Source organism: Gopherus flavomarginatus, chromosome 1 (assembly GCF_025201925.1).
Source record: "Gopherus flavomarginatus isolate rGopFla2 chromosome 1, rGopFla2.mat.asm, whole genome shotgun sequence".
Lineage (NCBI taxonomy): Eukaryota > Metazoa > Chordata > Testudines > Testudinidae > Gopherus > Gopherus flavomarginatus.
In genome coordinates this window covers 148,360,938-148,384,490 of record NC_066617.1, presented here as the reverse complement: position 1 = coordinate 148,384,490, position 23,553 = coordinate 148,360,938, and the positions used below count along the sequence as shown (strand labels likewise).

At 51.2% G+C, this 23,553-nt stretch overlaps 3 protein-coding genes across 15 annotated transcripts in view; 1 reads left to right on the top strand and 2 right to left on the bottom strand.

Annotated features, from left to right (window-relative positions):
- The window catches only part of LOC127043044 (zinc finger protein 34-like), a 320,191-nt gene extending 308,283 nt beyond the window's left edge, over nucleotides 1–11,908 (bottom strand). Inside the window, exons 1-6 of the mRNA XM_050936743.1 lie at nucleotides 11,828–11,908; nucleotides 10,749–10,771; nucleotides 9,289–9,404; nucleotides 8,956–8,988; nucleotides 7,666–7,781; nucleotides 5,195–5,283 (exon numbers count right to left, since the gene is read on the bottom strand). Of these exons, the coding sequence (XP_050792700.1) occupies nucleotides 5,195–5,283; nucleotides 7,666–7,762 (186 nt within the window). The 5' untranslated portion in view covers nucleotides 7,763–7,781; nucleotides 8,956–8,988; nucleotides 9,289–9,404; nucleotides 10,749–10,771; nucleotides 11,828–11,908. The remainder of the gene's footprint in view (nucleotides 1–5,194; nucleotides 5,284–7,665; nucleotides 7,782–8,955; nucleotides 8,989–9,288; nucleotides 9,405–10,748; nucleotides 10,772–11,827) is intronic.
- LOC127046670 (zinc finger protein 436-like) overlaps nucleotides 1–23,553 on the top strand; it is a 545,929-nt gene that overhangs the window by 510,391 nt on the left and 11,985 nt on the right. For 6 of the 13 annotated variants that reach the window (XR_007773168.1, XR_007773167.1, XR_007773165.1 and 3 more), the window contains exons 1-5: nucleotides 16,055–16,239; nucleotides 17,349–17,520; nucleotides 18,172–18,298; nucleotides 19,383–19,496; nucleotides 21,270–22,554. Coding sequence is in view for 7 of the 13 variants with exons in the window: in XM_050944075.1 (XP_050800032.1) it covers nucleotides 17,440–17,520; nucleotides 18,172–18,298; nucleotides 19,383–19,496; nucleotides 21,270–22,318 (1,371 nt within the window). In the remaining 6 variants the exon portion in view is untranslated. Of the gene's footprint in view, nucleotides 1–16,054; nucleotides 16,240–16,333; nucleotides 16,621–17,348; nucleotides 17,521–18,171; nucleotides 18,299–19,382; nucleotides 19,497–21,269; nucleotides 23,432–23,553 lie in introns of those variants that run through there. The other 7 variants (XM_050944075.1, XM_050944121.1, XM_050944069.1 and 4 more) reach the window with 7 other exon arrangements.
- LOC127047073 (zinc finger protein 664-like) overlaps nucleotides 18,311–23,553 on the bottom strand; it is a 37,842-nt gene continuing 32,599 nt past the window's right edge. Inside the window, exon 3 of the mRNA XM_050944976.1 lies at nucleotides 18,311–18,946. Within this exon, the coding sequence (XP_050800933.1) occupies nucleotides 18,689–18,946 (258 nt within the window). The 3' untranslated portion in view covers nucleotides 18,311–18,688. The remainder of the gene's footprint in view (nucleotides 18,947–23,553) is intronic.

Below are 23,553 nucleotides of genomic sequence, written 5' to 3'. Positions count from 1 at the left end.
TTCAATAATGCGGTGTATTGCCTTTTTCCCTGAAAAAGATCCTGTGCACTTCTTATAAGCATAACAGGGTAACACCCACAAGGTAGCTAGCTAGCACACCTTGGAGGGACTGTTCAAATTAAGTGGTTCATCAAGACACACTTGGTTGACAATGGACCATGGGAGAAACCCATCTACACTGAGTGGACTGTTGTCTAAATGTGCTGTCTGGAATCTAGGTAATGGCTTCCTGCAATGACTGAGGGAAATTGGGCATGAACATGTGACTTGCCCATGTGACTCCAAACTCCATCTTATTGCTGTAATTTTCCACAGTAAGAACAACGGGATGCCCTCCACATGGCAAAAGTTATAAAAGGCCCTGGAGACACCTCCATTTTGTCTTCAATCCTGCTTCTTACCTCCGGATGAACTTTGCTACAGACTGAAGCTCTGTACAAGGGACTGAATGACCCATCCCAGCTGTGGACATACTCCAGAGACGACTTAAGCCAACAGTTTATTCCATCACTGCTACAAGCCTGAACCAAGAATTTTGTCATTACTGGATATAATTGATTCCCTTAGCCAATTTTAACTCTCCCCTTTCTTTATTTTTATGAATAAACCTTTAGACATTAGATACTAAAGGATTGGCTCCAGTGTGTTTTGGGTAAGATCTAAGTTGTATATTGACCTGGGAGTGGCTGGCCCTCTGGGATCAGAAGAACCTATTATTTAATGACAATGGTTGTAAAGAACCACTTGGCTCTGAATCCAGTGTTTTTGATGGTGTTATAAGAACCGGAATGCCTGAGAAAACTGCCTTTATGTTTTCTTGTTAGCCAGTGTGGTAAAACAGGAGTTTACTTTTGTGGCTGGTTTGGTCTATCTTATAAAAGAATAACCATTAGTTTTGGGTTGTGTTTGCTGCATTTCTCAGCAGTTCATCCTGAAGATCACTGTTGTATCCCCTCCATTAACTCTTTTTTCCAAACTAAACACACCCAGTTCCATCAGCCTTTACTCACTGGTTTGCGTTCCACCCCTTTGATCATCTTTGTCACTTGCCTCTGGATTCTCTCCAGTTTCTTTACATCCTGTCTAGTCACTGATGACCCAAACTAGACCCAGGACTCACCCTGAGGATTAACCAGTGCTGAGTAGAGCAGTACTATCACCACCTGTGATTTGCATGCTACGCTTCTGTTAATGCATTTGCTTCTTTTTGCATTACCATCACACTGTTGACTTCCTGTTGAGGTTGTGATCCACCACAACTCCCAGATCCTTCTCAGCGGTGTTGCTGCCATGCCAGTTATCCCCCAGTCAGTATTTGTGCATTGGGTTTTTCTTCCCGAAGTGTAGCACCTTACACTTGTCTTTGTTGAATTTCATTGTTGTCTATAGCCCAGTTTGCCAATTTATCACGATCCCTTTGAAGTTTTGCTCTATCCTCCAAAGAGTTGACAACCCTCCAGCTTTGTGTCATCTGCAAATTTGATCAGTATGCTCATTATTCTTACATCCAGGTCGTTAATGAAGACATTAAATAGCAGCAAACCCAAAATAGATGCCTGTGAAACCCCATTTGAGAAATCCCTCCAATCTGACATCATTCCAGTAATAAGTATCAGAGGGGTAGCCGTGTTAGTCTGGATCTGTAAAAGCAGCAAAGAATCCTGTGGCACCTTATAAACTAACTGACGTTTTGGAGCATGAGCTTTTGTGGGTGAATACCCACTTGCATCTGACGAAGTGGGTATTCACCCACGAAAGCTCATGCTCCAAAATGTCTGTTAGTCTATAAGGTGCCACAGGATTCTTTGCTGCTTATTCCAGTAATAGTTATTCTTTGCTTGCGGTTGTGTAACCAATTATATATCCACTTAATGGGAGTTCTGTTGAGCCTGCATTTCTCCAGTTTACTCATGGGACTGTGTCAAAAGCCTTTTTGAGGTCCAGGCCTATTTTATCCACCAAACCAGTTACCCTATCAAAGAAGGATATCAAGCTGGTTTGTCATGCTACGTTCTTAGTAAATCCATGCTCGCTGCTATCGATTACCCCTTCATCCTCCAGGTATTCGCAAACTGAATGTTTTATACATTGCTCTAGTAGATTTCCTGCTATCGAGGTCAGGCTGACTAGTGTATAGTTCCCCAGCTCCTCCTTTTTCCCCTTTATAAAGATGGGCACTATGTTAACCCTTCTCTAATTTCCTAGGACCTCTCCTGTCATCTGAGTTTGCAAATATTGCCAGAGACTCTGAGATTTCATCAGCTAATTCTGGGGTGAACAGAAAGAAAGGAGGTGGGGGGCTGGCTTGGGGGGATTAAGAGCTCTGTTATCAACACTTGAGCTGTTGAGCGTGAGTTGATGGCTAGCCATCCACAAGGAGTCATCAGAGTGAGGCTGAGATTTCAGTTTGGACAGAAGGAGACAGGTCTAGAGTAGAGCGGTGATCTGTGATTCACCAGCATATGGACAGTAGCTGAACTGAGATTTCCCAGAGATAAAGTGCAGAGGAAGTGACCAAGGACTGAGCCCTGTAGAACCCCCACAGAAAACTGGAGTAGGGGTGAGGAGGATCTTCCTAAGGACACGCTGAAGAAGTGGCTACAGAGGTAGGAGGAGAGCCAGGAAGAAGACAAGATGTCAAGAAGATGACTATGGTCAGTGGTATTAAAGGTGGCTGATGGGTCAAGAAAAATAAGGATGGAGCACTGGTTCTGAGCTTTGCTTAGGGAGAACTCATTAAGAGACTTTGTCAAGGATATTCTCAATGAAGGGCCCCAAATATCTGTCTCCCTGAAACCTTCCCTTCCCACTTCTTCCCATCCCCTTCCCACTATCCTCAGTCTTTTCCACTTCCAAGTATCCCAGATCTCCTACCCAATCCTCCCCCTCCAACAGCACCACTGCTGGGGTCCTCCACCCCCTTTTCTCTATTCCCAGTCTCCCACTCCCCCAACCCACCACGCTACCTGTTCTCCAGAGATTCTGTCTCTGATTCCTCACCTCCTCTTCCTTCCACGGTACTCATCCCTCCCTGATTCCCTCTAGTCTAATCTTCCACATACCTATTCCTTTCCTCCCACTACACTCAGCCTGCTCTACCTTGTGGCACCCCACAAGCACTAGCTCTCCCATCATCTTCTCCCACCCCACTCCTCCCTGCTCTACTTCTCCACTACCCCACAAGAACTCCTGAATAGGAACCTCACACTGCTCTCACAGTCACTCGTTGGTTGGGTTAAGAGGACATGCTGTGGCCACTGTCTCTGAGCTACACTCATTCATCTGAGTCAGAGCCATTCCACTGTTAACTTTCAGACTACGTATATTGTGTGTTTTGCTGCATTCTGAAGGAGTTCTTCTTAGATGTTTCCCTCAATTCCAAAATTTCAGGGCTGAGAGCAATATTTTAAAGTGTTTTAAAATCCATTTGCAGACTCTGGCCTCTTCTGAGCTGCAAAGTTTTGTCAGCACAGCTCTGTTTGTTAGAGGTGCGAAAAACCACATCCTTAATTGACATAATTATGCTGGCAAAATCTCTCATGCAGACAGAGTACTGAAAAAGTCTATTAAAAAAATAAGGAAATCAAATGTCCATAACTTACATAAATACTGAGTACCAGTTGGCCAGTTCTGCTGCATGCCTTTGCACTAGGTGGGTGGTGGCTAAACTTGAACCTCTGAGAACCAGAAAAGGAAGAGTTAATATACACACGACCCCTAAAATGCAACCTTAACTCTGCCCCTGGCCTTGCAGCTGGCACTAGCCGCTGGGAGTATCTCAGTAAGGCTGGTGCAACGATTAACAAACTAACAAAGGAAGTGGAGGTTTCTCCATTTTCTTGAAGTCTTCAGGTCGGAATGGATGCCTTTCTGGGGGAGGATTTAGTCCAACACAAGGTATTCAGCTCAGTACAGCAGTAACTGGATGAAATTCTATGACTAGTGTTATACAGGAGGTCAGACTAGATGACCTAATAGCCCTTACTGGCCATAAAAATCTATGATTCTACAATAGATATGAAGGACTAGGAATGTGCCATTGTTTGCGTTGTGTTTAGAGATGGGAATACCAGCATTTCTCCACATGCCTCCAGCTGTGTGCACTGGGTCAGCTGTAGCTGTAACTGGATGGTGGAGCGAGGAGTTGGAGCAGCTTGGCAGAGCTGTGACTGTGATATGAAGGGAGTTGCACGTGAACCCTGAGGGACCTAGTCTGCCCCATTTCAATGCTCTCAATGGGCTGTTGCTGAGACAGGGCAGAGTAGAGGTGGCACTGTGAGGGTGGCACGAACCTTAACTCTTCATTTCCCCTTCTAAGAACCAAAGGAGCAGGAATCCTTACCCAGCGAGGTCACAGTCTCATAGTTCTCCTGCATGACATCTCTGCAGAGGGCTCTTTGACAGGGGTCCAGCAGAGCCCACTCTTCCCTGGTGAAATACACAGCCACCTCCTCGAAGGTCACTGGCCCCTGAAAGAGCAAGAGCCCGTCACTTACAACCTGCTGCCCCACTCACAGTCCCACTATTCATGGAGGGACAGAGGAGCCAATCAAATGGAAAATCTGGCAGGGTCACAGTCAGCAGAGTCCCACCCTCAGAGCAGCCAGGAGACAAAACAGCGGGGGAGATAGAGGTCCCCTCATGCCCCTCAGCAGACAGAGGGGGAAGGGTCTTCTCATTCATCACACACCTACAAGCCAGAGGCTGATATGGGGGATGGGGTCCCCAGCAGGCTCCAGGGTTGGCTCCCCAGGAGGAATCCCAAAAGGCTTCCCATTGCCGGCAGCTGGAAGGAAGGGGAGGGGTTATCTACTCTAGGTCCCACTGGTGGGTAACCTCTCACTCCCTCCTTCGAATCTCCTAGCAGCCTCTGGCCAGTAGGTTCATGTTCCTGCACTGGGAATCGGATACATTTCCCCAGTGCTGTCCAGGGTTCCCCCAGCAGCCCCATTCCACAAACAGGGTAGTTTCCTCCCCCAAACCCCATGGATCTGTTCCTGGAATCCAGGACTTGGGTGAAACAATTCCTAGCAAGTTTGTCACACGCCTTGTGCCCGTCTCTTTCTCCACCTTGGGTATTTCCTGCCCCCATCCCACCTCCACACTGAGCTCCCCCAAAGATCCCAGGCCCTCAGTATTTCCTGCCCCTCTCCTCCCAGCAGGAACCCACTAGCAACCCCGCAATAATCCCTACCTGGACTGGCTCCCCTACAGTCAGTTCCCTTCCCTGCCCCGTGGGAGGCTGGGACAATCTGGAGCCAAAGGTGGGCGTTACTCTGCCGTCTATCAGCGTGAGAAGGGTGACCGGGAAGATTTCAGAAGTTAGTTCCTGTCACATCGTGATCTTCCCTGGCCCTTTCCCTGCACAAGATGTTTCTGACTTGTATGCTGGAAAAATATTCCATCACTTTATCATAGCCCAAACCCAGCCTTTCCCACCAGAACTAAACCCACTGTCCTAGTTTTAAAACCCTGAGGGCAACTCCCCCAATTGTGGGGACCAGGCGGAGGCAGGGACAGGACAAAGACTGCTCAGTACTGGTGCAGTAAGTTAAATAAAGTTTGCTGGTGATATTAAGATGGAAGCCATTGTCAATGGAGACAAATAGTGGAACATTAAGTGGGGCTCACTTCCATTTTATGTATTACATTCCTCAGCCTCATGGTTCAGGGCCACAACTTGCAGGGGTCAGGAAGGGATTTTTTCATCCAATGTATTTTGAGAGGGTTTTTTAATCTCCTTCCTCTGAAGCTTCAGGAATGGCCAGAAAATAAGACAGGCTATTGGGCAGGGTGGACTAGGGCTCTGAGGTGAGATCAATCTCTCTCTCTCTCAGGGCTTGGCTGGCTGGTTCTTGCTCCCATGCTCAGGGTCTAACTGATCACAATAGTGGGATAGGGAAGGAATATTCCCCCCCGCGAGTCAGGCTGTGAGTGACCTGGTGGGTTTTCATCTTCCTCTGCAGCATGGGGTGTGGGCACTCACTAGGATTTCCTGGAAATATCTCACTTAACCATTTCCCTGCCACTGAAGGGGCCTGGAGCACTGGTGTACCTCAGCCCCTGCTATTCTCTGCCTGGGGCATGTAAGACTCTAGTCTCCTGGAGGCTGCAAGACTCTGGTCTCACTCCAACTGTTGGGTTTAGTGGGTGGGTGCTGGGGGGTGTTGGCAGCCAGTGCTAGACAAGAGGTCAGACCAGATGATCCAGTGGTGCCTTCTGGCCTTAGACTTTATGACTCTATGACTGGATGTGGGCACATTTGGGAGCTTGTGACCTCCGCCCCCCTCACTTATTTCTCCTTCATTTTCTGACTTCTGTTTCCCCCTCTCCCCTCCCTCTGCCTGGGTGACTTAGTGACCAACGATCCCTGGGTTCCTTGACTCTCCTGTGATCGCTGACAACACTCAATGCCAGTTTGGATCCAAACTTTCTGCCTCGTCCCCATCTCTACTAACCACCACAGGGGTTTCAGTCTCGCTGGCTGGGATACAAGCAATGAAAGGGTTACTGTGCACAGCTGAAAACTTCCTAATTTCAGAGCTGAGATAAGTAAGCAAGTACCACTTATTGGAAGTCAAATCTTTTCCGACCCCCGAACATTTACTAAAAAAGCAAGAATAAAACATGTATCTGTGCTGAGTCTATATATAACTTGTATATTTCAAGAGGCTGACAGAGAACGCTTGACCACAATGAACAGGGGAGTGCAGGAGTGAGGGAGTGAGATTTTCTTTGCTTTAGATCATAATGAAACACTCAACATCTCACAGCCTCCTGACTGCCTTTCCTGAGCCCCCGGGCGTCACAAACCACCAGCCGAGAAACACCAGCCTGGATCATTCTTTTGTATCGGCATTGACTACATATGGAAGCAACTGCTACATTGTACCGGGAAAAAGCCTGAATGAGCCCAGTGCAATGGCATATATGGACCAACCCTGGGAACTGTTAATTCCAATAACACCCAGGTTTTGAAATCTCTTCCTCACTTCACTGTAAAAAGAAGACAAAAGTTCATAAGATCTTACAATACCCTCTAGCAACAAGTTGATGAAAAGTAGGTTAAATTCTTTTCAGCCATGAAGGCCATGCACAGGTGCAAGGAGACCAACTACAGAAAATTCAATTAGTCCAAACAAAAGGGGGCTAATGATGTCGTTCAGAGCCAGTACTAAGCTCTATGCTTGGTGAACAAGAAAACGTGGCAACAAAGTTACCTAGGCCAAATCTGACCTTAGGGACATGGATTTAATTAATAAACAAAATAATAAAAAATAAACGATGTCACCCACTTTTATTCCTTTTGGGACTTTTAAAAAGAGATGGGGGGGGAATCATCTCTCACTTCACCCCTGACATGGCAACACTGCTACTAAACTGCTACATTTCCTTTCTGAAAGGCTTTGTTTTCATTATATTTTAACTTGTGTTCCCTTCTCTTTCTCCTCATGATGCACGATCATTAATTTGCACTTCATTTTGACCATAGTTCTATCCTGTTTCTCAGAAAGGCTCTAAGGGCTTCTCAGTTAAAATATGTTCCAAAGAGACCCATTGCTTCCGTGATCAGTGACTTTCCTAAAGTCTCTCAGTGCTTGTAAGTTAAACTATTTTTCTAAAAAGACTCCTCATTTTAAGAGCAGGATTAGTAATGAAACTTACCCTCGTTCCCACAAGCCACTGCCTCTGTGCCTTTACTCTCCGGTGCAACACCTTCAAATAATTCTGCTGAGGATGTTTCCCAGAAATGAATCATCATTGGGACGGCTAGGAATGTGTTGGGGGAAAAAAAATAAGATTCTATTTTAAATGAATAAAATCATTCCAAGAAATATAAATTAATTTAAGGCATAATGTAAGCATAAAAAAAATTAGAGCAAAAGGTTAATTAAGAGAACCAAACAAACATTGCATTCTTAAAGAAGTGCAGGTTATGCAAAAAAGAAATATTGAATTGCTGTTTTAACAAAATTAGATGCTAACAGATGTTTTATTTAAAGTGTAAAAATCAGCTACAGCTTTTGTCACAAAAGGTAAATAGTGCACTAAAATAAATATAACTTAAAAATGTGAATACATTACCAATTTTAAAAGAATCATAACAAAAAAGTCTTTTTTAAAAAAAAAAAGCCAAAAAACTCTAACTTTACTAACAAACTTTCAAATAAGTACGCTAAAGGAAAAGCTCAGACTCTCTATTTTTTTTTAAAAAGTATCAAGCAGCCACTCAAAAACAGGAAAAGTTGTCAAGGTCTTAGTGGTCTTTAAAAAAAAGCTTTAAAATCAGACTACGTAAACTTAATTAAAAACACTATTAATATAACTGCAATTAAAACTGCAAAATAAAATTCTTAAAATTAACGTAGTCAGTAAAAAAGGCAATAATTAAAGTAAAAGCAAAAACAATTAATGAGTACTAAAAAAACTACAAAACACTTGAAATGCTTACGTGATATTGATGAGCTAAAACAGGGATTGGCAGCCTTTGGCACGTGGCTGGGGCTGGGCCGGTTTGTTTACCTGCCGCGTCCGCAGGTTCGGTCGATTGCGGCTCCCATTGGCCACGGTTTGCTGTCCCAGGCCAATGAGGGCTGCAGAAAGCGGCGCGGACCGAGGGATGTGCTGCCCGCTGCTTCCTGCCACCCCCATTGGCTTGGAGTGTCAAACCACGGCCAGTGGGAGCAGCAATCGGCCGAACCTGAGGACGCCACAGGTAAACAAACCAACCTGGCCCACCGGGGTGCTTACCCTGGCGAGCTGCGTGCCAAAGGTTGCCGACCTCTGAGCTAAAATATTTAAGAGACAAGTCAGTCGAAAACATAGTGGTGCAAGAACAAAGTAACATCCCACCACATTGTTACACAGCTTCCAGGTGCTGGAGGCTGCGATCCCATCATGAACATGGTTTTTGGTCTAAAATCTCCACATGGCCAGTCAGAGACAGACACATACCAGTATTGCTCCCCAGCTCCCGTCGCAGCATCTCTAGGGGAAGGAGAAGATGGGAGAGGTGAGAATTCAGGCCCTCACATTCATGGAGAAATCCCCATTGCTTATTAATGGAACTGCTGTTAACTATGAGATGGTGACAGACATCAGAGGCCGATAATACAGCTGCTGCAGACAGAGCCAGCCCCACAGGGCTGCTTCATGGGGAAGGGCGACTCGCTGAGCTCGGCTGTGAGATGGAGCCGAGGATCAGTGACATCACTAGAGTCCCCAACTCTTCCCCAGGGCGAGGGTCGCTCTAACCAGAGGAGATGCCACCCATAGACTCCAATTCACCTTTGAATCCCAGCAGCACCTCCTGGAGCATGGCACTTTTCAGAGAGAAATCGCTGAATCTCTTCTCCAGCTCCGCAAATGACGACTGTGGCTTCCGAAACATCCCATCCTCTCTGCTGGGGAAAGGAGGAGGGGTGAGAAATAGGCCTGAATCCCAGACCCTGTGCCCAGCAACCCCTAAACTCCAGGAAACCTGGATCTGAGCTTTGTAGTCTGAGATGGTCAATATTATTGTGAGTCACCACAGCCCTGTGCTCCAGCAAGACGGGAAGTGGAGACACTAGAGCAAGGAACGGAGACATTGTTCAGGAGCTTTCTCAGTTACGCTCTGGTTCTGGGGGGGGGGGGCAGAGCCACCCCCTACGCTGGTTTACTGCAGTAACAAGGGGCACCAGCACTGGGATTATGTGGAAAAGGAGGAGACACAGACCAAAGACTGGGGAGGTCCTACATGCTGACAGTGGCCACAGACAGAGCTCAGGTCTCCAGCAGGGAATGAACGTGGGCCCTTAAACACCAAAAACCTCAAGCCCTTCAGCTGAAGCAGTAACCCTGGGGTATCCAGCTCATTTGGCAGAGAGGGCCACATTGCACTGTCCGTTATGGTCAGTGGGCCAGGGCATCAGTTTAGGACTTTGTGCCCTGCTCCATTCACAGCAGAACACCCACTGCTCTCCATGGGACACCCATGTACAAAGAACAAGGGAAGAATCTGCCCTTCGTAATGGAAATAAAATTTTAGTTCTTAGTATTTTGTCAAGTCTTTGTCTGTCACACTTAGTATCACTCAGGAGGAAAACAGCCCCTTCTCGGACACCCTGTAGGGCCCTGCTGGTTCTTCCCTGTGTTTCCCTTCCTTTCCCACCCTCCTTTCTCCATTTCTCTCTTGCTTTCTTGTCCTTGTGTCTCTTCTCTGTTCTTCCCTCCCTACAGCAACTCCCTATTCCCACTCCACAAAGGCTTCACTCCTGCCCCCTCCCCATTCCACCTGCTCGAGTGATCAGCCAGTGAACGTTGAATGTTGACATCAAAGTTCGTCATTTCAGTTGACAATCCGATGACATAAACAGGCGACAGGAGAGTTCACGCTCTTTGAGCTACGGCTTCAGGCTGCTGGCAGCCCCAGTAAGGCAACACTGTCTCTGTTTACACTGGGGAGGTGCTGAGGGCCAGCAACTCACTTTAACAAATGTGAAAGCTGAGATTCTGTGCCCTCTGAACACGTGAAGCAGCCACATCAGTCCAGGAGACAGGCCAGGTCTGTCCCATCGGCCCTGTGTCTAGCAGCCCTGCTCTGACCTCGTTAGCAATCAGACAGTAACCAGCTCTTCTTTTACCTGAATCAGCCACTAGGGGAGACAGAATCACACGCTCCAAGGGCAGGGGGCAACTTCCTATTCAGGGCAGTTATCAAACCTAATGGTCCATGAGGGGGGAGGGAAATGGAGGCCAAGACTCACCTGACCCCAGTGCTCCCAGCAGCCTAAAGAAAAAGAGAAAGAAGACGCCGTCAGGGGGAGTGTCCCTGGGTGGGGAGGCCTCCTGCTCTGCAGGCGTCACCACTGAAGCCTCAGGCAGTAGTGGAATTTCAGGTTTACGTTCCCAGAGCAGCTGCCCCTCTCATAGACTTTAGGGTCAGAAGGGACCAATATGATCATCTAGTCTGACCTCCTGCACAATGCAGGCCACAGAACCCTACCCATCCACTTCTATAACAAACCCCTAACCTATGTCCGAGTTATTGAAGTCTTCAAATTGTGGTTTGAAGACCTCAAGCTGCAGAGAATCCACCAGCAAGTGACCCATGCCCCATGCTGCAGAGGAAGGCGAAAAACCTCCAGGGCCTCTGCCAATCTGCCCTGGAGGAAAATTCCCTCCTGACCCCAAATATGGCGATCAGCTAAACCCTGAGCATGTGGGCAAGACTCACCAGCCAGCACTCAAGAAAGAATTTTCTGCAGTAACTCAGATCCCATCCTATCCAACATCCCATTACAGACCACTGGGCATACTTACCTGCTGATAATCAAGGGACTTTCTACCAGTGACTTTCCCCTACGCAGCCCCAGCAATCCCTGCGGGCAGGCTGCCACTGCGGAAATCTTCTCCCCAGGCACTTTACAGGCAGAAGATGTTTCTCTGCATTGAGAATCAAATTCCCCCCTGTGCTGAGAGACCCAGGAGGCCCCTGACCCCACGAAACCCATTAACCTGCGGTGCAAGGGGCCTTAGGCCTGGCTCGGGACCTCAGCATGGTGGGGGAGGGGATTTCACCCTCCAAGTGAAAATGCAGACAGACATTTCCAGGAAAGAAGGTCTTGGGGCTGCAGCATCCAGGACTCCCAGGACCCATCCCTGGCGCCGCTGCCAGATTCACTGTGTGACCTGGGCCAGGGCTCTGTCCCTCCCTCTGCCTCACTTTCCCTATTTGTCCCAGAGGGATAATGCCCCTGACCCCACTTTGTAAAGTGCTTTGGGGTCTAGGGCTCAGAAGTGCCTATAGAAACGCTGTGTATGATCATTGCAACGACAGCCTGACCTGCAGGGGTTGGCTCAGCGGCTGCTGCCCCTTCTCTCCTCCCCTCTCGCTGAGCAGGGAAATCTCCCAGGACAGGTTGCAAATGCCCTCATCCCTTCTCTGAACAATGGCTCTCTCTAGCTCTTCCAGCCGGGACAGCAGATGCTGCTCCTGCTCCTTCAGAAACCCTTGCAGCTCCTTCCACTCCCAGACAATTTTCTGCCTCAGCTTCTGTCTGTTTCTGCAACAGGGAGATGGCGGTTTAGTAACAGGGGAACATAGAACATAAGAATGGCCATACTGGGTCAGATCAAAGGTCCATCTAACCCAGTACCCTGTCTTCCGACAGTGGCCAATGCCAGGTGCCCCAGAGGGAATGAACAGAACAGAGAATCATCAAGCGATTCATCCTCTGTTGCCCATTCTCAGCTTCTGGCAAACAGAGGCTAGGGACACTATCCCTGCCCATCCTGGCTAACAGCCAAAATGGATCTTCTCTAGTTCTTTTTTGAACCCTGTTAATGTCCTGGCCTTCACAACATCCTCTGACAAGGGGTTCCACAGGTTGACTCTCCGTTGTGTGAAGAAATACTTCCTTTTATTTGTTTTAAACCTGCTGCCTGTTCATTTCACAGAGTAACCCCTAGTTCTTGTGTTATGAGGAGGAAATAACACTTCCTTATTTACTTTCACCAAACAAGTGATGATTTTATAGACCTCTACCATATCCCCCCTTAGTTGTCGCTTTTCCGAGCTGCCCAGTCTCAGGCTTTGTCTACACCAGTGGTCCCCAACGCGGTGCCCATGGGCGCCATGACGACTGCCAGGGCATTTATGTGCACCCACCTAGTGCCCAACAGGGGAGAGAAGCTGTGGCCCTGCGCCAGCCGAGGACAGAGAACACTGGGGCTGCAAGTGCCGGTGTTCTCGGTTCCTGGCAGGCGCAGGGCCGTGGCTTAAGCCAGAGAGAAGCCGCGGCCCAGCACCTGCTGGGTACAGAGAACTCTGGAGCTGCAGGCGCCGGTGTTCTCAGTCCCCGGCACAGCCCTGCCGCTGAACACCCAGAGCATCGTCCCCTAGAGCCGAGCCCGGGCACAGCGATGAGAGGGGCTCCCAGAGTGTGTGAGGAGCCAGGGAGGGAGGGAAGTGGGGCCCAGGATGCAGGGAGGGACGAGTGGTCCTACTGACGCCACCGCTGCTGCTCTGAGTCTCCCAGGGCGGTGCAGCGTTTCCCCGCCCGAGTGGGCTGTGCAGGGTGCCGCTGGGCTGGGCGGGGGTGCAGATCCCACTCATGCGCTGACGGGATGAGTGGCTGGGCAGCCCGAGCTGCCCTCTCCTGCCCCCAAACCCAGCCCGCTGCATACCTCCCCTGCCTCAGCCCCATGCTGCCTGCCCTGGGCGGGGAGAGGCAGAGTCCGGCTCCGAGCGGGGGTTACTGCCCTGTCGGGGGACCCCCGTGCCTCGGGCACCTGGGGGTCAGTGTCCATCCTCTTGGCTCTGCCTGCAAGGGTCTGGGGAAGCAGTTGTCAGCGCCTGCCCGTCTCAGCCTTTGCACCCCTCATCCCGCTAGCAGTGTCTTCACTTGTACCTTCTCTCATCGCTCCTTTGTCACACCCCTTCCCCTTGTACTCTCCCTTCACCCACACCTCTCCCCTTGTATCCTGCCCCAGCCCTCTCCTCCACATCTCCCCTGCACCCCCTCTCCTCCTCTGCGAGTACATCACACCCAGCTTCTCTGCCAGTGTAAGGGCCCCCAAGCACCCCCACACCCATTCCTCTGCCTGAACCCTCTTTACTAGATCCCCATCCCTTGCCGAGTACAAGGTTTGAGGTTAGTCCCTATGCCTTCCATGCGCATTTGGAGCACTAAAGATGGGGTTGCGGGAGATGGGGGACGGTGAGATTTATACTAAAGTGAAATAAAAATAGGAGAAATGGTTTGATCCCCACTGCAAGTGTAAACGGGGATTGCTGTGGTGGACGAGGAGGTCACGGTTGGGGGGGGGGGAGCCCAGGGCTGGGTGGCAGGAGGTGTGGGTGGAGGGGGAAGAGAGAGCCCAGGGCTGAGGCGGCAGGGGGTGCGGGTGAGGGAGGGCAGGGGGGGGCGGAGCCCAGGGCTGGGGTGGGGGCAGCCAAAATTTTTTTGCTTGGCGCGGCAAAAAACCTAGAGCTGGCCCTGCCTCAGCAGGTGCGGGGCCGCCTAGTGCCCAGCAAGGGAGAGAGGGCAGGGCCCCGCGACTGCTAGAGACAGAGCTCTCCGGGGCTGCGGGAAACCAGCGCTCTCTGTCCTCGTGGCTTCTCCCTGGCTTCTCTCTGGATTCATATATTATGTAATATTAAATATGATGGTTTTCATATTATTTAATGTACATATACAAAATAAGCCTTGAAAAATTGTTGGCGCCCGCCACACTCTTCTGAAAACATGAATGTGCTACTGGCCACACAAAGGTTGTGGATCACTGGTCTACACTGGCAGTTCTCTCCTTCCGACAAAGAGCAGCTACACTGAGCGCCTGTCAGCAGCACGGCTGGAGCGCCACCGCCATGTTGCCAAAAGCTGCGGCGTGTAGCTATAGCCTCAGTCTTATTCATCTCGCCTCATACAGAAGCTGTTCCACATCCTTCATCATTTTGTTGGCCTTCTCTGGACCTTTTCCAATTCCAATGTATCTTTTCTGAGATGGGGCAACCAGATCTGCAGGCACTATTCAAGATGTGGAGGTACCATGGATTTATATAGAGGAAATAAGATATTTTCTGTTTTATTGTCTCTCTTTTCTAATGATTCCCAACATTCTAGTTTGCTGCACATTGAGTGGATGTTTCCAGAGAACTATACACAGTGACTCCAAAATCTCTTTCTTGAGTGGAAACAGCTAATTTAGACCCCATCATTTTATGTGTATGTTATATTATCTTTCCCAACGTGCATTACTTTGCATTTATCACCATTAAAATTCATCTGCTCGGTAACTGGGGAAAATCATAAATGCGCCTTGGGGCAGGTGGCAGAGTTATTTACCAGAACACAAGAACTCTTGCGATGAGTGATGGGAAGTTTATTTATCCCTGGAAGGGAGGTGGGATCAGGGCTAGGGTGAGCTGTACATCACCAGCAGGAGGAACACTTCTCCCCAAAACCTCATCAACTGGCACTGAGCCAAATCCTCCATTTCTGCAGCCCACATTTCATCTTCTTCCTCCCCATGCCCACCAGGAGCTAGAAAGGATCCCTGGTCACTGTGACATCCAGACAGCCTGTGGGCAGGGGCTCTGGGCTAACACAGGCTGACCCTCTCCTGCCCAGAAGCCTCTTGCATCCTAAGGGCATCATGTTACCCCTGTGTCTGACCCTGCAGGCTCCCTGGGCTCCAGTGGGGATGGGGTCCCTGGCTGAGGCTGGTAGAGTGAGCCCTGCATTCACCAGGTCATTCTTATGCCATGCAAACCTAAGTGGCAGGGAGCTCTGGGCACCTACCAGCAGCTCCTTGTTTTGCCGCTCCTCCTCTGCTTTGGCTGCTTCTCTCCCTTTTCCCAGAGTGATCAGATGCTTGTGTGGTGCCTCCTGGAAGAAGCAGGGGAGGGAGGGTTAGAAACTGCTGCAAACCTCCCAGCTGTCAGATTTCACGGCCTGTCCAGCCCTGCAGATGCCTGTGCAAAGTCGCTGGGACTCAGACTGAGAGAAGATGGTGAAACAGGGAGCAGCTTTTCCAAAGAAAATGCAGGGCCCCAGGCTGCAGTGACAGGGGTGCAGCCCAACCCCCAGCTCCCTGGGGCCTCACCCATATCCCAAGCAGCCAGCTTCAGGCAGTCCCCCACTTTCCCCAGCCCCAGCCCCAAACCTCCCACAGGGCCAGATCTGAACATGGAGCCCCCCAAACATCCCCCAACCCCTAGCCCTGACCCCTCAGCAAACCCCAAACTCCCAGCAGCCCCACAGTCCCCATCCCCCCCAGGTTCCCTCCCCACCCGGCTCTGACACCCCAGACCTCCTCCCCGGCTACCTCCTCTCTTCGCACCCTCCTGCAGCTCCCGGCCCAGCCGATCCCGGCTCCGTCGCCCCAGCCCGCCAGGGACACTCGCGCCCCGCAGCCCCGGGCAGCCCCGCTCCAGCCGCAGGGAGCTCAAGGAGCTCGGGCCCCCCGCGGCCAGGGGGCGAACCAGGAATCCTGCCCCGGCCCCTCCCCCCAGGAGCGTGTCCGCCCCAAGCGTGTCCCCGCCCCCCCGGGCGCTGCCCGTCCCCGGCCATGGCCCCGCTGCCGGCACAAAGGGGCGGGGGCAGGAAGCGGCGGCTCCTCCCCGGGCTTGGCCCTGCCCCCGGGGCCTCTCGCAGGGGGGTTGGGACACGCGGGGAAGCCAGTGTAGCAGCTCCCCCAGCCCCTGCTCAGCGGAGGGTGTCAGCTGGATTCCAGCTGCTGCAGCCAGTTCCGGTGAGTGCTGCAGCCCAGGGGGGTGGGAAGGGCACAGGAAGGGGCTGGAGCAGCTGGGAGCGGGGCGGGAGGAAGGAGGCGGAGTAGCTGGGAGGAGGGGGGGTTGCAGGCACAGAAAGGGGCTGGAGGAGCTGGGGGGTGCCGGGAGGAAGGAGGCAGGAGCCGGGAGAACAAAGAACCAGGAGCATCAGCCCCGGGCAGCTCCTGAGAGACCAGACGCTGCTGCCTCCATCGGGAGCTCGAGCTTAGCAGCTGCTGCTTCCCCAGCGGGGCCTGTGCGGGGGGGCGGCATTAACCCCTCCGTGCCCGGCCGGGGGGGGCTTCTCCGGCTAGAAACCGCCCCGGACTCTACTGAGGTCAACTCCTGAGCCGAGACTCCAGGTGACTGAGCCCTTGGGGCTGGGCAGGTCCCTGACTGCACAGCTCCCCCTCCCCAACTCTGCCCCCCGGGTGTCCGGGAGCCCAGAGCTGCTGCAGCACTAAGGCCAGAAGGATCCTTTCACCAGCGAGTCTGACCCGCTCCCACCGGCTCTCTGCTGTGCCTAGTAACTGTGTGGGTAAAGCAAGTCTCCCCGACTGGTGTCCCCTTCCCCGCACGGGCGGAGCGAGGCAGCCACAGAGCGAGAGAGCCCCCAAGAATGGGATGATGACCACGTCTCCCAACCAGGGGTAGGAAAGTGGAGGAAGAGATGGAAGAGGGTGTCAGGACAAATTAGAGGGGATGGGGGCAGATTTTAAGATCTCTGAACAACCCCCCCCCCCCGCACACACACTGCAGCATCCTTGCACAGGGTCACTTTCCTGTGAACAGTGTGAGGAGCAGAGAGAGGAAAAAACAGCCCGACTCTCCCCGTTCCCCTTGCTGCAGGAGTGTGCTGCCCTGAGGGCAGTGTCAGGGGGAATCCTCCCAAAGGGGCTCCTTTGGTTCTCCTCTTTTCCAGGGTTTGGTTCCCACGCTGTTGCTGGGAGGGTTTGAAAATGTCTTGGTGGGTTTAGTCCTAGTTGGAGGCGGGACGGGGGGAGGCTGGAGGACAGGGACAAGGTCTGTACTGTATTATGGGGACTGAGCATGTTCCCAGCATGGAGGAATCTACAATCTCTGTCTGCAGGGAAAGAGCCTGAGGGAATCCTGATGTGAAATGAACTAAATCCTGTTCTGAAACCTCCACAACTGCTCTTCTCACCCTGCCAGGCTGCAGAATGATGCACACGTCTCGCTCCAGCTCATCCCAGCCTTTCCTGGGACAGGAAAGAGAAATAGCTGCAGTTGGGCCAGATCAGGTAGGGGTTATTGGGGGGGTTGTTGGTGGATTCCTGCTGGAGGGGGAGGGACAGTAAATACTGAAGAGGTGGCAACTTCTGAGGAGTTAGGTCTGGAGGGGGCAGGGAATACCCTGGGTGAGGAAAGGGAGGGGGACAGAGCGTGACAAACTTTCTGGGACTTGTTTAACATGGGCCTAGATCCTCAGAACAAACGCTTGGGTCTTGGGGGAGAAAATTCCCTAATTTGTGAAACAGGAAACAGACAAAGCAAGCCCTTGGGCAGGGGGACCATACATCCAGTGCTGAACCCTCAGCCTGCTAGCCAGAGGCTGGTGTGACATGGAAAGGGGGCACCCAGGGAGGTGTAGGGAAGATGTCCCAGCTCCTCACATCCAGCTGCTGGCAGTGGGGAGGGTGTTGGGATTCCGACCATGGGGCTGTTTCAGCCTCTGGCTAGTAGGTGTGTGATGGATCTGCTGGGAGAGACAAGAGGCTCTCTCTTTGTTCTCTCACCGTGATGCCCCCTGGCTGCTCTCAACAGTATGGGGATAGGACCCTGCCGACTGTTTCTCTCTCAGAGCTTCCATTTGATTGGCTCCTCTTCCCCCATGAATAGTGGGTTTGTGAGTGGGGCAGCAGGTCCTGAGTATTGGAATCCTGCTCTTTCAGGGGCCGGTGACCTTCGCAGAGGTGGCTGTGTATTTCACCAGGGAAGAGGGGGCTCTGTTGGACCCCACTCAGAGAGCCCTCTACAGAGGCGTCATGCAGGAGAACTATGAGACTGTGACCTCACTGGGTAAGGGTTCCTGTTCCCTCGGTTCTTGGAAGGGGAAATGAAAAGTTAAGGTTCACGCCAGCCCCACAATGCCACCTCTGCTCTGCTTCATCATCACCCCAACATGCCAGTGACACACGTACTAGCCCTCTCCCCTCCCATTACAGAGCGCACTGGGAACAGAGCAGTACAGCAGAAAGTCTCACAACTTCTCCTTGCTAAGATAATATTCGGGTTCATCTCCATCATAGCAAAGAGAAGCTTCCTCCCCCTGGCCTACTCTCAAGTACTGAACCTCCTGCACACAGACCATCTGAGACTTGCACACTGTTACCACCCCTTTGCCCTCAACCTGAATTTTCCTTTTGAGTCACTGCCTTCACTTACCCCTCACTAAGCCCCACAGATCACTCAAACATACGCCACCAGAGTGCTGACAACCCCCATGGCAAGAACACACCCTTGGGCACCTCTGCTGACAAAGCCTGCAACACTGAGCACAGAAATGAGGCAGAATTGCACCCCCCAAGTTTCACATGCACCTCTCTGAGTAGCACAGTCACAGCTCTGCCCAGCTGCTCCAACCAATCCTTCCATCATCCAGTTACAGCTACAGCTGGCCCAGTGCACACAACTGGAGGGCATGCGGATAGATGCTGGGATTCCCATCTGTGAACACAGCACAGACAATGGCACGTTCTCTTAGTCTTTCCTTGGATTGATTGTAGGCTCATAGCTTTGAAGGCCAGATGTGACTATTAGGTCATCTACTCTGACGTCCTTTATAACACAGACCATAGAATTTCATCCTGTTACTGCTGCATTGAGCTGAATACCTGAGTTCTGTTTGTTAACTTTTGCATGGCCCACACAGAACCATTCTCAGTGGTTCTTGCCAGCTGTAGGGTTAAGGGTTGGGGGCAAAGTTAAGGTTGCATTGGAGGGGTGGCATTTACATTAACTTATCGTTTCTTGGTTTGCAGAGGTTTAAGTTTAGTCACCATCTATACCAGAGGTGGGCAAACTACAGCCCACAGGCCACATCCAGCCCATGGGACCCTCCTGCCTGACCCCTGAGCTCCCTTGTTTTCTTTCCCTTGAGCAGGGTTTCCAGTTTCCAAACCCTATGTGATCTCCCAGCTGGAAGGAGGGGAAGAGCCGTGGGTCCTGGATCTCCCTGGCTCAGAGGAAAGTGAGATCCTGAGAAGTCCCTGCACAGGTGAGGAAACATCAAATCAACCCAGAAACTGTAAGTACCTGAGAGAACCAGCTGGGATTCTCCATACAGACTTCATGAGCTCAGGATAGTCCCCAGCAGACCTCACTCCAGGCTTCCTACAGAGGATGATTGACATTTTGGTAGGAGCTCCCTCCCTTCCTACTGAGTGTTTGGATGGGATGTGGACAGGGCTGGCCTTGGGAAAATGGCACCCTGGGCAAACTTGCATTTTGGTGCCCCTGGCTCCCATGGGTGTGGCACCCCCTTTCTTTCTGTCCCCCATGGGCTCCCCAGGCTCCCCACCCTCCCTTCCCCCTAGCCCCTGCACTGTGCCCCCTTCGCTCCAAATACCTGCTCCCCCTCCTGCACCCCTTCACTCCTAACTTCTGCCCCCTTCTGCCCCTTCCAACACCTGCCCCCTCCTCTGCCCCTAAACCCTGCACTGTGCCCCCTTCGCTCGTACCCCCTCCCCCTCCCCCTCCCTCCTGTCCCCCTAGGCCCTACACTGTGCCCCCTTCAGCCCAACCCCTTCCCCTCCCTCCTGTGCCCCTAATCCCAGCACTGTGCCCCCTTAACTTGTACCCCCTGCACCTCCCTCCTGCACTCTAAACCCCTGCATGGTGTGTACCCCCTGCACCTCCCTCCTGCACTCTAAACCCCTGCATGGTGTGTACCTCCTTCACCCCAACCCCTGCCCCTCAACACCTGCCCCTTCCCGATCCCCCAAACCATGCACTGTGCTCCCTTTGCCCCAACCCTTGCATCCTCCTGCACCCAAGTGGGGAACCTGACCTAGATGCACAAAGCAGCTGGCATTGCTGCTTGCTCTCCCACTGGGCTGCTACTCCTCCTCCCCACGCAGCCCTGGGGGGCTGGAAGAGGGGAGCAAGGAGCAACATCAGGGCTTCCTGCACCAGGTCATTTTCCCTGCAGGCTGTGTGAGGGCAGGAGAGCAGCAGCTCCTGATGTCTCAGCACAGCCCAGGTGGGGAAATGACGTGGATGCAGGGAGCCCTGGTGTGTTTGTTGAGGAGAAGATATGAAGGAGAGTGTGTGTGTTGAAGGGACTGTCTTAAGGAGAGTGTGAGAGTGAGTGCGCTGTCTCTTTAAGAAAGCTCTCAGAGTCAGGAGCCTGACCTAGGCTTGTTCAGACACAAGCAGCTGGCAGGAGCTCTGGCCCCAAAGAGGCAGCAGCACATGCAGATTCCCCTTCTCCCGTCACCTCAGCTCAGTGGAAATTGAGTACTCGGGTTGGGGAGAGGCGGACAACCCGTCATCAGTCAGCACCTTTTCTTTCCCCCCCACACCCCACCCCCCGCAGAGCAGTCAGGAGGATGCTCCCAGTCAGGAGTGGACAGGGGCGACTCCAGGAGTGAACAGAGGGTGGGGGGACAGGAACAGCAGCAGCTGCACATGTGGAGGAGGGACCTCTCTGCTCCGGAGCAGTCACCTGGCTCTGACGCGGGTCGTCCAACGGCCCCCTGCAGCTCGGATCTCTCCCACTCCTCCATGCAGCTGCTTATCTGCTTCCCTTGCCACTTTCATCAGCCCAGTGAGCCTCTCGGCAGCAGGTCAGGTGGGAATCCCCCTTGGGTGGGGCCCCCTTACAGCCCACCCTAAAGGCTGGCCCTGGGTGTGGAGCAGAACTGATCCCCTCCACTCTCCCGTTTGGGGGAATTCAGTCCCTGATTTTTATTTTCTGTCTCTCCAGCACTTACTTGGGTTTGCTCTCTGCCTTTCCATCCCCAATTCTGAGATTTCTCCTCTCGTCTAGCAGGTGATGGGGTGGTGAGGGAGAATGAGGAGCAGAATCCTCACCAGGAAGATGCTGAGCTAGCCCGAGCAGATGGGGAATTACTGCGAAGAGCCAAAGGGAATGTGTCCAGCCCCCGTGAGCAGGGAAAAACTGGTGAAAGATACCACAGACCAGAGAGAGAGCAGGGAAACCACTCAGAGGATAGAGTGGATGAACCCATTAATTGTCAGGGAACTCACAAGGATTTCAAGGAAACTACATCCCAGGAGAAAATCCTCACGGAAAAGAGAGAGAATACATGCAGTGAGTGTGGGAAAAACTTCAATTACCGCTCAGCCCTTATTCGCCATGAGATAATCCACACGAAAGAGAGACCCTACGAATGCTATGAGTGTGGGAAAAGCTTCAATCATACCTCAGCCCTTATTAGACATCAGCGAATACACAGAGGAGACAGACCTTATAAATGCTGTGAGTGCGGGAAAAGCTTCACTCAGAGCTCAGACCTTTCTGCCCATCAGAGAATCCATACGGGGGAGAGACCCTATGAATGCAGGGAGTGCGGGAAAAGCTTCAATCATCGTTCAGCCCTTATCTCTCATCAGAGAATACACACCGGAGAGCGACCTTACGAATGCTATGAGTGCAGGATAAGCTTCACTCAGAGATCAGCCCTTCTCTCTCATCACAGAATCCACACAGGAGAGCGACCCTACACATGCTCTGAGTGTGGGAAAAGCTTCACCCGAAGCTCAAATCTTACTACGCATCAGAGGATCCACACAGGAGAGAGACCCTATGAATGCAGTGAGTGCGGGAAAAGTTTCACTGACATCTCCTCCCTTATCTCGCATCAGAGAATCCACACGGGAGAGAAACCCTATGAATGTTGTGAGTGTGGGAAAAGCTTCTCTCAGAGCTCAACCCTTATTACACATCACAGAATCCACACAGGACACAGACCCTATGAATGCTGCGAGTGTGGGAAAAGCTTCTCTCAGAGCTCAGGCCTTCTCTATCATCAGAGAATCCGTAAAGGAGATAAACTCCATAAAAACCTTCTCTAGAGCTGTCAGAAGATTTTTTTTCTAAATTATTTTGAGAGTTTGCATCTTTTGCACACTGTAGTCCCTCAGCTCCCACACGAGTTGCCCACTTTTGAAGCTCGCCCGTTTTTGGATCCTGTGGTCCTTTCTGTCAACTCCATTGTCCTGCAAGTCATGGGAGTGTGTGTCCTTTCTACCAGGAATGTCCATCACCCCAAGTGAGGGAGATGGGGGTGTCTTTAGCCAGCTACATAGAGGTAAAATCTACCTGGGCCTCATCACTGTGATTTCCATGGTGTTAACTAGCTTGAGTTTGCTTTCCTGATGTAAAAACGCAGCTATTCTTGCAGTAAAAACATGGGCCATGGATAGTGCATGGGGTTTTCTAGCACATTTCCTCCTGATCTGACCTAACCACCATCACATTTCTTTGTCTAAACAAACCTGGAGATTGACATTTATACTCCTCCTCCCAGTGCAAAGATATTGTTCGTGTCGTCAAGTTTCTCTTTGAGGACAGATTGTCTCATTCCCAGTTGTTCTCACGTTATCCTGGATTGTGCAGAACAGCAGTTATTTTGTTGACTTTTTTTCTTTATTTAAAATATATTTAAATATAACAAAGAGTGAGAGCAGCATCAGGGAAATGTGTCATTTCAGGTTCGATGACACTGGAAGGAGGTGGGCTGACTCAGAGATTCCCTCCTTCCCCATCTCCCCAGAACTGTTACCTTGTGTCTGAGCCATGCAGAGTTCACCCTTTCATATTCCTTCACTTCCCAAAGTGTCCAGTGAAGTCGTGTTCTTGGCTGTCCATGCTTGGGAATGGTGCTTGAACGTCTTTGATCCTAAATCAGAGTCAGTCTGGCAGGAGATGAAAGTGTCACAGCCTTGGAAGGGGATTTCAAATGGATCCCAAGCACTGTTCAAATCCCCTTTTCCCTCTATTGGCAAAGCCACTTCTGGGAAGGTTGGCTGTTTTTTCCACCCATTATGAAGGTGCTAAAACTTACGAGACAGTGCTGGGTGAAGCAGGTTTCAGTGGATCATGGGAGAATTCCTCATCCTGATTCTGAGACATCAGATGTAACCTAGTCTGGAATTTCACTTTAAATTAAAATGAAAGTGTCTCTACCTCTCTGTGATATGGGTTTTCTATCCTTCATGAAGGGTCCTTGGTCATATAACTGCATCTTCGTTTTGTTTTACACAATGTAGCTCAGATTTATTGGGACATTTCAGAGAAATGACCATCA